Below are 12,849 nucleotides of genomic sequence, written 5' to 3'. Positions count from 1 at the left end.
TTTCTGATTATACAGGGTATGTGTAGGTCAAACCGAGTGTCTTCCCTTGCTCAGTCTGTCGCTGTGTCCAAAATATGCTCAAATACATTTCACCATCTCCTGAGCAGAGTAACAATTTGAAACCGCAAATGCAAGAGATTTTAGCATTTGGTACTGCAAACATGTTGTAGTATCACACGTAATCCATCTTTACAAGAATGAAGTACTACAAGAATATTGAAATAGACCTATAATTTAATTTAATTTTTTTTAAATTTAATTTTATTAATCCCCGAGGGGAAATTTCTTCACTGCAGCAGGGGGGCTCTCAGGGGGGAACTGCTGCAACAGGCTGCCACTAGCGCGGCGCCAGGTAACCTGACCTGAGGTGCATGTTTTTGGATGATGGGAGGAAGCCGGAGAACCCGGAGAGAACCCACGCAAGCACAGGGAGAACATGCAAACTCCGCACAGAAAGGCCCAGGACCGGATTCGAACCCGGAACCTTTTTGCTGTGAGGTGACAATGCTAATCACTGCACCACCGTGCCGCCCTATAGAATGCTTTTTAGACCAAACGGCTGTTTTAATTAAACAGGGAGCAAAAATGTTGCTTAATCAACCCACACAAAGCACACAAATAATTTCAAATGAATATAATTTATACAATGAAGAGTTGCTGCAATACAACACATGATCAGTTTCTTTTTGCTGATAGTCTAGGAGACCACCGCCATGCGAGCAGCTCCACTGTAAGAGACAGTATGGGAATAGAGTGCCTTTGAGCTAGTCTGATATTACTGGAATCAAATTTACTGCATGAATATACTGCTCTGACCATGCCCCATTGAGGATGGTTTCTAGTAGTTGCATTCTAATGGGTAGACCTCAGGTTAATTTTAATACTGTAGGAGCCAATCGGCATTGACCACCATATGACGCATGTTGTGTGTTGAAAGTCATCAAGCTTTAAACAATAGAGACCCTCGTCCATTGTTAATGCTCCTGCTTCAATTCCATGATATTTTCTTGCGTTTCTACCACTGTTCGTATCGTTTCATCTTGCTCTACCACCGCCACCATTGTTGGACGTTACATTTCGCTGATTGGTCCGCCATCCAGTGTGGCTGAGCGAAACTTCATGGTTTCAGAGTTGAAGCTGTGAGCAATAGGCAGACGGAGCCTGGCAACCTAAGAGCTAATGGCGACAATCAACATGCTAATTTGCTCACAATGACAAGCTCAATGATTACCATGTTCTCCCTAGTAGCATACTTATTTGCTAATTAAACACAAAGCAAGTCACACAGCTGATTTGTATTGCAAATATTTGGTCGTAAACCAAACAAATTGACATTTGGCTCCATGATGCAGCTTAATAACAAGTAGGATGATTACAAGTTACTACAGAGATTTCATTATGAACTACTACTGTTAACCTATCATGGCATTGGAGAAGACAGGAAATCCCCAAAAGTCAGTGGGATTCATTGTATAGGGCGCCATTAATGTCAGTCAACAGACCTTTCCATCCATAGAGCCACTTCGTAAAAAAAAAACACAAAAACAAACTAAAGACTCCATTTAAGTAGAAAAAAAGGAAGACTTAAATGTTGTATGCTACAAAAGTCTGCCATGCTTGCATACTCTTTTCTCTTGCCTCTGTTGCTGATGAAAAGAGACAGGCACAGGGTAGAACATGGAGACTGTACCATTAATATCCTACAAATGAACCGGAGATCCTGCCTGTCTGTCTGAATGTTATACTGCTCATCTATTCGAATCCTCACTGGCTTGATAAAGACTTGTTGTTAGATTTGTTCTCTCACTCTCCCTTCCTCTTTCTGTCTCTGTTTCACAGCGCAGCATCCTGCTACACTAAGAACATTCTCAACAGACGGTTAAGGTCTTACAGTGATTGAATCAGACAGCTCTTACTGGAATGTTAATATGACTCAACACTCCCAAAAGTGCATTACAAGTGTTACCCTATTCCTCCCTTGGTCTAGCAGGCTAATATGCTTTCAAGCTTCTTTTTCAGGAAATCCAGGATGCTCTGATGAACCAGTGGCCCATTTTGGACCCTGAATGTTTGACCAGTGGAAAGCCACTTGAGGTTACTTTATGGCTTCTGTAAGGATTAGTGTAGAGATAGACTCGATTTTTGTTAAGTCAGATGATAGGAACAATTTTAAACTGTGGCATTGTGCACTCGTTGGTATTTTTTGCATTTACTTGAAAATATGTCCTAACAAAGGAAAGATGTCATCCTATATTATAGTGAGGCGTTGAAATGTAAAAAAAAATATTTCATAGTATAGGATGTTAAAAAATGTCATAATAAAGTCGTATTAAACAATATCGTCCTAAAGGTCATGCAAATGTCTGAGTATAGAATGTCGTCCAAAACTTCATTAAAAAGTCATACCATAATATGTCTTCCAAATTGTGATGGAAATTGCATACTATACTATGTCGTACAAAACGTCAAAACAAATGGCACAGGATAGCATATCATTAAAAATGTCATACTATAGCATGTGGTCAAAAATATGAAAAAGAATTCATAGTATATAGCATGTCATCCAAAATATCATTAAAAAAAATATCAAAAATGATAAATAAGTCATACTATAACATGTCGTGCGAAATATGATGAAAAAAATAGCATGTCGTCCGAAATGATAAAGTCATACTATATAGCATGTCGTCCGAAATATGATTAAAAAGTCATACTTATGGCATGTCGTGCGAAATATGATAAAAGAGTCATACTATAGCATGTCGTGCGAAATATGATGAAAAAAGTCATACTATAGTATGTCATCCAAAATGATAAAAAAGTGATACTATAGCATGTCGTCCGAAATATGATAGTCATACTACATTGTCGCGCAAAATGATTAAAAAAAAGTCACACTATAGCATGTTATCCGAAATATCGTAAAAAAGTCATACTATAGCACGTCGTCCAAAATATAAAAAAAAAGATATTTCTAAAATGTCGTCTAAAATATCTAAAAAAAATTCATACTCTGTAGTCCAAAATATGACTAAAAAGTCATACTACAGCAAAATATTGGAGTTGAGGTCATGATGCCAAGAGACTTTTTTGTACATCTCGGTGTGATACACATGTCCAATGAATTTGGTGTTTGTAGGTGAAACTGGGCGAAGGGGCTTCAGTTCAGGGGGCGCTAGCGAGCCATTTTGCCACACCCATGCGCAAAACATATGTTAGATGTATCGTCTTCACCAGACTGGATGTATGTGCCACGTTTCATGAGGTTTCAAGCATCCCATTACGCGTGTGTATCCTGTGCTCCCTCTCTTTTTCCACCCCCCAGGTGACTCCCATGATCCTGCCTGCAGCTACCTGCTCAAACCCCTGATTGGTGCCCCAGTGGATAAGAGGCAGGGGAAGCCAGGCAGACGATCCCCGTGGGCCAGCTAGCACATTACATTGTGTGTGTGCGTGTGTGTGTGTAGGTGTTGTGTGTGTGCGTCATTGCGTTGGTAGGTGACCATTTAGCTAGATTGTTTATTGTGGTAGATTGAGCATTGCTGTAGTGTCGCTTTTCCCCTTGTGGAAAGTAGTTTTAAGTTTGTCCCTTTATATAGTTGTTTGATTTATTGTTAATAAATCACTTTCGTTCATTCATTCGTTGCCCGTGATCCCTTTTCCCTAGTTTATTTACATTGTTCCTCCCCGCCTCCCCTAGACATCAGTCGGGGAACGTAACAATTGGGGGTTCGTCCTAACTTGATGGACCAGGTTTGCGTAGTGAAGTTGGCTCTGCCACTGATATATTTTTGTGGCGCATGGTTACGGCGGCCTCGTACACGGTAAGTGAAGTGTTGTTCTGTCCCTGGTAGGTAAGAGTGGATTCCCTTTGGAGTTTGTTAGGGGTGGCATTGACAGTGTGTTGCGAAAGCGGTTGGAGCATTTATTTAAATGAGCAGAAAGTGACCACCCTGCAGCAGGCTGCTACTCTGGCGGATGAGTTGTCTACTCCCAACTTCTCGCTTCCCTTTAAGCTGGAAGTCGATGCCAGTGTTTCTTGAGCAAGTGCTGTGCTGTTGCAAGAGGGCGAGGAAGATGTGTGCCATCCTGTGTGCTGCTTCTCTGCGAAGTTCAAGCGCCACCAGCTGAACTATTCCACCATTGAGAAGGAGACGCTGGCCATGCTTATCTGCAGCATTTTGAAGTGCATGTTGGCTCCGGTTCATCTCCGCTGACTGTGTTCACCGATCGCAATCCTCTCGTCTTCCTGGCCCAAATGTACAAACGCAACCAGCGGTTGATGCGTTGGGCCCTGTTAGTGCAGGGTTCCAATATTGAAATAAAGCACAAGAAGGGGGCAGACAATGTGGTCGCTGATGCTCTATCCCGTGGGTGAGATGTTTTTTGGTGTGTGTGGATAATACATATAGGGTGTATTAATTAGGTTCACTGTGGTTTGGTCTTATGGGAGGGGGTGTTATGTGTGTGTATCCTGTGCTCTCTCTTTTTCCACCCCCAGGGTCCATACAGGTGACTCCCATGATCCTGCCTGCAGCTACCAGCTGAAACCCCTGATTGAATGCAGCTGCAGTCAAGCCGCTGATTGGTGCCCCAGTGGATAAGAGGCAGGGGAAGCAAGGCAGACGATCCCCGTGGGCCAGCTAGCACGTTACATTGTGTGTGTGTGTGTGTGTGTGTGCGTGTGCGTCAGTGCGTTGGTAGGTGACCATTTAGCTAGATTGTTTATTGTGGTAGATTGAGCATTGCTGTAGTGTCTCTTTTCCCCTTTTGGAAAGTAGTTTTAAGTTTGTGCCTTCTATGGTTTTGATTTATTGTTAATAAATCACTTTTGTTCATTCATTCGTTCGTTGCCCGTGATCCTTTTTCCCGGTTTATTTACATTGTTCCTCCCCGCCTCCCCTAGACATCAGTCGGGGAACGTAACACATCCTTTGACCTTAAACGTAAAACTCCCTGTGTCATTATTTGTCGCATCGCCACAGTGACGCCCTTCGACAAAGTCTCACAAACTTCTTAATATATCATCATCGACATGTTAAGGCTATTCTGGCCCGAATTTAGGTTCATGTGATCAATCAGCTCAACGAAGCATGTAAAAGTATAAAAAGTTGAATTTCCAGTTTCCACCAGGGGGTGCTACGACTGAGCGAATATTACCATACAGGGGTCTTCAGGTCCTTACAATTATCATACATGTAAAGTTTGGAGAAGGTCGGTCATGGCGAGACGCTCAAAATAGGCGCCGCGCCACGCCACGCCACAGGCACACCGATAGATAAAAACAAAATCTTTTAACAATTTTTAATCCCAAAGAGTGCACTGAGAAAATTTCAAGTCAGTCTGAATTTTTTTTTAGGAGTTTGTTAAAGCACAATATGTGTGAATCGGCAAAAATGGCGACTATGGTGTCATGTTAAGTTTAGCAAAAAACCACTACAATACATGCATCTTCGCCACAACTGACATGGGTTTCATGAGTTTTTGAGTATGTTAAAGCCACCAAAACGGCGATTAAGCTTCATGAACGAGAATAATAGGGAAGAAGAATTCCTTGAAGAACAATAGGGCTTTCGCACAATTCGGTGTTCGGGCCCTAATAACGAGACAGAACCTTTGACAGTGTTCAGAAAAGGAGAATATATTTTCTACTCCATGAGTGCCAATATTCCTCAGTATTGGGGGGGGCAAGTTATAATTACTTATTACACAGTTGACTTCAATATTTTATTGCTTTGTTCACACTGCTGATTGAAAATCGTATTAATGGAGCCCAATAAAAGCAAACAAGAAGACATGAGTAAATCCTTATTAAAAACTGAGAGGACACAGAAACAAATAAAAAGCGATTAACAGCAAGGTTTCAAACTATGTCACAAATTACGTCTCCAACGTCAGTGACAGACACTGGAGCATTACAACAAATCACGCAGTTGAATCCTTAGTCTGCGTAGATTACACGTAATGATTACCAAGAGGCAATTCAACCCAGTTTCACTGTTAACAGACTACTGAACAGGTGGTTATCATCTGTCACAAATATTTGGGCTACTAAGGGCCTGCTACACACACTGGTAGGTTCAGGAGGCGCGCCAGTAAACACTGCTCCAACTTTTTACTGCAAGGCTCTAAAACAGTTTTGTCTCGACGCAGATCTGTTGTCTTAGCTGGGTTTAACACATTTATGTGTCACAACAAATAAAAATCACAATTACACTGCATCTTGCCACAAACTCTGTTCTCCATTTATGACACCAATGCGACAGTTTACATAAAATAAAGGATCACAGCCAAAACTAGCTCCATACAGTCAATACCAATCACCAAAATGCCTTGATCGGCCCAGATTCAAGATCGTCTCTGGGCACTCCTAATCCCTACACCCCTACTTACGACCCATATTTGGGACAGATGTGTGATGTCATGTCAGCTGTATCCATGTGTTATTGTTGCTGTTTATATGTCGAGGACCACAATGGAAATGAGCCCTAAACCTTTTAACCTACATAATTGACTTTGGTCATGTGGTGGACATCAAGCAAAGTCAAATCTGTTGCACTTCTATTGTTGCAACATTTCCAACACAGAGCTTTATGAAAGATGCAGTAATTTCCGTTTAAAACAACAAAACCTCAAGTCGGTAAATAAAATAAAAACAGGACATTTCTGTCAGAACATTTTCTGACAATGCGGCTTGTTGATATCTGTTATTAGAGTGAAAACAGTATGAACTGAATGATGTACACTGGTCCTTTTTAAGAGGTCAGCGTGGATGATCAGAATACACTAAATCAAATATTGTTGTTTTGGTTGCATTTCATTAAACAACTGCTCTCTAACTAAAAGCCCTCGAGGCGCCAGTCAGCAGGAGAGGCCATAGAAATAATACTTTGATTTATTGATTGTCGCATTTCACTGATTGCTGATTAAATATGTGGTCCAACAAACATCACAAGCCTTGCCAGGCGACCCTCTCATTTTCTTCCTCATCTTCTGGCCTATGTAAGTTTGCCTTCTTGTCCCCCTGAGGAACTGTAAGTTGCTGCATCAAGCAATGTGGAAAATGAGGAAACACTGAGAATTGTGAAAGGACAAACTATCGACACTAGTGTTTGCATTTGAAAAACAAAGAGGGGCGAGTCCTGTAGGATAAACATATCAGCACCAGTCACTGCCAGCTTAATTTACCTTTAGGACGGCAGCCGGACTTCTCCATCATCAAAGCCTACAAGGACTATAAACACTAGACTGATCAAATATCATTGGGATTATGTATTGGATGAAAGGGTGTGGTTTCTATAAAGGACCAAATGTCCAAAAGGTCAAATGTTTTCAGGAAATTACAAGATTGTGGTTGAATTTCATGAAACATACAATGAAGTGATCCTTTTCCAAGTATTGAGCAGGAAGTGAATGAAAGGGATCTGAATTGTACTCATGGATGTTCTTTCATTCACTTTCCTGTTAATAGACAAGTGGTACCGACTGTACTGCAAATACAAGGCTACAATCAGCAGACTAGTTTGGAAACAGAGCAAACCTGCCACCCTGACCTGTATAAAGGTAAGAAAATCTGTCCATCAAAATTTTTCACGTTAAATCCAAACTGCAGAATCAACAAATTGTGTTTTTATGGGCGGCTAAGAAATAACCTAGAACATGACGTGACATTTTTACACTTCAGGTTTCACAATTACATTTTCTTTTCTGAGAGTGAAGCATTAAAACTGCTGTAGCTTTAACTCCATTTTCCCCTGTGAAGTCCTGGAAGTGTAGCTTGATTTGTTTTGTCTATGACTAAGGCACAAGGAATCTGTTTGACATTTGTCTCAAGATGAAGCGCATATGATGAGTTCAAAAGTTGAAATTAAGCCTTATTTAGATACACCTAGAGTACATAATAACAGGGTTTTATGTTGCTAATAACAGAGATTTTTTTCCAAGCTGATTCAAAGTATGGGTATCAGGCCGATTCCTATCGGGAGAATGTTAATGGCTTGGTATCAGTTCAAATACTGCTGCTGCTGCTTCTCTTTTTATGACTTCTTTTTATTACTGTACTGTTTTGCCCACCTCCGCCTGCTGACGCTGGTCTCCTTAATGACACTGGAAGCATTTCACAGGATTTCCGAATGACAATGAGTGGGTGCATGTGTGAACAAATTATGTAATTTGTACACAGGTGATTAATTTCCGTTTTGAAAAACATGACTGTCAACGGGTTTTTGTTCTCTCTGCCAGTTCAAGTCTGTACATAGCCAAAGATTATTTATGGCGCAAGGCCATTGTAAAACCATGAAAGGACTGGTTTTGTAGTCCCAACAAATTCCACAAAGCGACATGTCTTCTCTGTAGCTGATCACTTTCAGGGGTCACATTCTTCTGGTTAAGCATTACTTGGCGTCACATCAATAATTCAACCTTTCATCTTTATAGTTTTGAACCCAGGCTGTCAGTATTGTTGTGAACATTAAAGTGTGTCAGACTGAGTAGGTTACAGCTGTTATTTGAATGTGTCAGATACATATTTAATCAACATTTAAATAAATATAAGTATCAGAGGCACTAAATATTAAAAGACTCAGTTGGGGACTTAGAAATTGGGTCAGGACATCCTATATTCTACAAGATTTAAATATTTGGACTTCGTTAGTTTGTATTAAAGATATATAAACAACTGAGAATGAAAGTCTGCATTTCACTGCAGCTTTTTGGCACTAAGATCACAGCAAAAGTAAAAAAAATAAATAAAAAGTCAATATTCAGAGTTTTGACATTTTGAAAAAAAAAAAAACCCACTCGCTCGCTTGCCTGTTAACAGACAGATCTAGACGTCGTTACCACTTGTAAGACTGTACTGCAAATGTAAGGCTACAATCAGCAGACTAGTTTGGAAACAGAGCAAACCTGCCACCCTGATCTGTATAAAGGTAAGAAAATCTGTCAATCAAAACCTTTCATGTTAAATCCAAAGTGTAGAAACAACAAATTGTGGTTTCATGGGCGGCTAAGAAATAGCCTAGAACATGACGTGATGTTTTTACACTTCAGGTTTTACAATTACATATGAGATATAACATTTGATCATGCCAAGTTAACTAGCTGCTGTCCATAACTTAGGGCTATCACTTTTTATTTTAAATCCAACCTTATATTGGATTGTGGGGGGAAAAAAATTATATTTGAACTTTAATGACTTGTTAAAATTAATATTTTAGCTCATCAGTGGGGCGTTGAGACACAACCAGATCAGCACTTCTGAGACACTTGGATTGAATCGAGCAGAAGCGGCTTAGCACCAACAAGATGGGTACATAAGGGCGCTTGGAGCATAAGTAACCTCCTGTGCCCTCTCACTGTGCACACCACTGGATAGATAGATATTTACTGTTACTAATGAGGATTTTCATATTTTGTGACAGACTGATGGAGCGTCTGCACATTCAAGTTGAACAATAGGATCTTACCACCGTCTTGAAAAAAGAAATATTCAGCTTGTCATTTAGAATATCATTAAGTGAGGATTATTGTTGTCATAATAATGTGTGTTTTTCTTAAATCACTGCACAAAATACTGGTAGAGCTGCGGTTCCACCATAAAAAAAACCTAACCAAAGCATTCCCCAGATACCACTTGTAGTGATTGCGCTATTCACATTAGCATGCATACTGATCACACCCATATATTAGCCGTTTTCTGCTGATGGTAGCAGATTCTTCCCATGCAAGTACAGTAGCAGCGCTGAGCAGTGGTGGTATGTTGTTGTCGTTAAAGTGTACTGTGACCGTGACTGAAAAACAGTCACGGCTTTGTTTTTTAGCCTTCTTAAAAGTGTCTGAAAAGCTCTCTCTCTCACACACACACAGCAAACAGCAAACAGGTATCGGTGTCCAAGCCATGACCCTGACGTTTTGTTATCATCCTGTACTGAAAGCACTGTGTAAATCTGTATAGAAATCTTACATAATGCTCTTAGAGTTGACTTTATAGGCTCCTAATTTAGGGTTAAAGATTACAATAGACTTCAGTAAAGCCATTAAGATGCCTTTTACAGAAAGTACAGATTGCATCTATAAAAATGAGGGTGCTGAGTATCATGGATTTAAGCAGAAGAGCAAGTTAGACTCCCTGCTTCTTTCTCTGATGTCCCTCCAGGTTCAGCTCCAGTTGCCATCCAGATCTAACATTGCTTTCATGTTTGACCCACTTTTACAAGACCGAGACAATAACAAAGAAGGAGAGGCAGAAGGAAAATGATAAAAAAAAAAAAAAAAAAAAAGACACCAGTGGAGGAGAGCGGGAGAGTTACAGCAGAGAAACTCGATTAGGAAGGGTGATGCGGAAAGTGGGTAAAAGAAGAAAATACAAAGATACGGTGTGGAACAGTGACAGTGGCAAAGAGAATGACAAAGGTGTAAAGAGAGAGAGAGAGAGAGAGAGAGAGAGAGAGGAAGAGGAAGAGAAGGGGGTAAGCAAGGAAAAGCTAAAGGCACTGGGAAAGTAGGGGAGTGGGCTTAGTGGGAGGGAGGCGGTAGGCGGGAGGAGGGAAGCTCTGCTGCTCCTCATAAAGCCAGTGCATGTGAAAGGAGGTGCTGAAAAACGTCAGACTGAGCAGAGAGCTGTGTTACCACACACAGAGACAGGGAGAGAGAGAGAGAGAGAGAGAGAGAGAGAGAGAGAGAGAGAGAGAGAGAGGGGGAGAGAGAGAGAGAGAGAGAGAGAGAGGGGCAAAGAATAGAGAGAGCATTGTGTTGCTGCTGAGAAAGAACCCATGTCTGCACAAAGAGGTAGGTGTACTGCTATGACTGGTACACACACATATATACACACACACACACACACACACACACACACACACACACACACACACACACACACACACACACACACACACACACAAAGGAGTGAGTAGGAAATCCTCATCACCCTGTGTTCCAGCTGCAGGATGTGCCAGCAATGTGGTAAATGTAAAGTATCAGGTGAGTGTGTTCTCTTCCAACCGTGTGACTTGCTTTGCTGCATGTAGCAGCTGTGCAGCAGTGTGCGGGGCAGGTGTGTGACTTTTCCCTAACATGTAATTGAGTGTGCAGACAGACGGCAGTAGCAGAGTGCATGTGTTGTTGTTTTTTTTTTAACATGTGTGACAGGTTTAGGCTCTGTGTGATTGTGTCGCTGAGGGGGGACAAAGGCAATCTCAGCATCTTGTCAGGTTTATGGCAGTTTATCAGGCAAAGTGTGTGTGATTAAGGGTTACTTGCACAATGTTATCAGACTAATTGAACACGTGTAATGGGGTTTGGTTCAATGTTCTCAGAAATGTCTGTATATCTGAAAATATGACTCAATGTTTGTATTAGTGATTCCATAGAGCAATTTGCTGATAACTTTCAGTAATAACATTTCCTGCTCAGTATGAAGTAGCACTCCATTTGTTGACAAGTCCGACGGCTTTCAACTGAGCCAAATATAATTTACGCCTTTATGGTTTAGTTTAGACCATCCATGAATTATTAAAGAATGTCTCTGAATGTCGCCTTTTACCCCTACAGTAATTTAGAAGTAATTATAAATGCTTACCTCCCGTAATTGGTGTGGTAGTGGATATTAAAATATTTGTGTTGCTCTTTGTAATTTGGGGGGCTTGACCCTTTAAAATAAACTTGGTTCAGTGTTGTTTTGGCTTCAAGAGGCTTGTTTTAGACTATTTTGCTATCAATGAATTCTGGAATGTTTGAACAAATTCTCTATACAAAAGCCAGATTTGCTCATGTTTGGTGCCTAGCCCCTTATCTCAAGCTTTATATTAATACACCTGCCTGTGCATATAGATAATGTGTTTAAAAAATATGCTGGGTTTTCCCACATTCTCAAAGAAGTTACTGTCGACGCTGTGAGCACCGTAATTACTTCACCTTCACCTCCAATTATTAGCGTGAAGGCAGAAATCGCTGAGATTTCTCAAAACCTGGACAAATTGAAACTATATTGGAATAGCTGGATAACACTAGAGCTGAGTGAGAAAACATGTTTGTCTTTTTCGTGAGTATCATTACATCACAACATGGTTTGTTTAAGGCCATTAAGGCATGAACAATGTTTGGACATTCCCAAAAATGTGTACAAAAGTCAAATTTGCTTATGTTTGGTGACTAACAATTTATGTAAAGTGTCAAGATAAGGTCATTGGCACTCCACGTGGGTAAAAGTGAACAGAGAGTTGTATTGTAGGATTAATATTAGATTTGTGGCTGTAGACATGTTCAGCATCATGCTTTAGACTGGATATTTTTCTCTGCTTTAAGTGAGGGCACATCAGTCCAGCTCAGGGTTAATGACCTTGCAGGACAGACTGGACAGACCACTCAGGAAAGATCACTTCCCTGTGGCAAGCAGAGATGCTTCCTCTCATTTCTCATCATATGACGCTGCCAGAGTTTCCCTTTTCATACCAGCAACGCAGTTTCACAACAACCCTAACAAGAGTATTTATAGAGTTGATAAGTGAGCGAAGTCGCCTACTTTTAAAATTTAGGACAAATGTGGGCCAAACAAAATGTATGTTTAACGGAAAAGTTAAAGAAAGAGGCCAATAACTACTGGATGTAGCGATCTGTGTGATAGATTTGCTTATCCATTAGGGCAATGGGCACTGCACTGATTTTTGTGAGTTCATGTTTATGTTATGTTAAGAAACAAAATGTTAAATTTGCTCTCAAGTCCATCAATACAAGTACAAAAATTCCATGTATCAAATATAGTCTGGGCTGCATATCTATTCTAAAGTGTATTCTATTCAAATTACTTATTTTCTTCTGTTTATTAGAAAAATAGGTGTATTGTGCATCAGG

General features: G+C 40.5%; 1 protein-coding gene across 3 annotated transcripts in view; it reads left to right on the top strand.

Annotated features, from left to right (window-relative positions):
* entpd1 (ectonucleoside triphosphate diphosphohydrolase 1) overlaps nucleotides 1–12,849 on the top strand; it is a 101,753-nt gene that overhangs the window by 72,877 nt on the left and 16,027 nt on the right. The window contains exon 2 of one of the 3 annotated variants that reach the window (XM_069160363.1): nucleotides 10,716–10,788. In XM_069160363.1, coding sequence (XP_069016464.1) covers nucleotides 10,773–10,788 — 16 coding nt within the window. In that variant the 5' untranslated portion in view covers nucleotides 10,716–10,772. Of the gene's footprint in view, nucleotides 1–10,582; nucleotides 10,789–10,811; nucleotides 10,981–12,849 lie in introns of those variants that run through there. The other 2 variants (XM_069160362.1, XM_069160361.1) reach the window with 2 other exon arrangements.

This window comes from Embiotoca jacksoni, unplaced genomic scaffold (assembly GCF_022577435.1).
Source record: "Embiotoca jacksoni isolate LCO1_2020_lvr unplaced genomic scaffold, fEmbJac1.0.p SCAF_26, whole genome shotgun sequence".
NCBI classification, from domain to species: domain Eukaryota; kingdom Metazoa; phylum Chordata; class Actinopteri; family Embiotocidae; genus Embiotoca; species Embiotoca jacksoni.
Note: the sequence above shows the minus strand (reverse complement) of the source record. Positions and strands in the feature narration are given on the sequence as shown.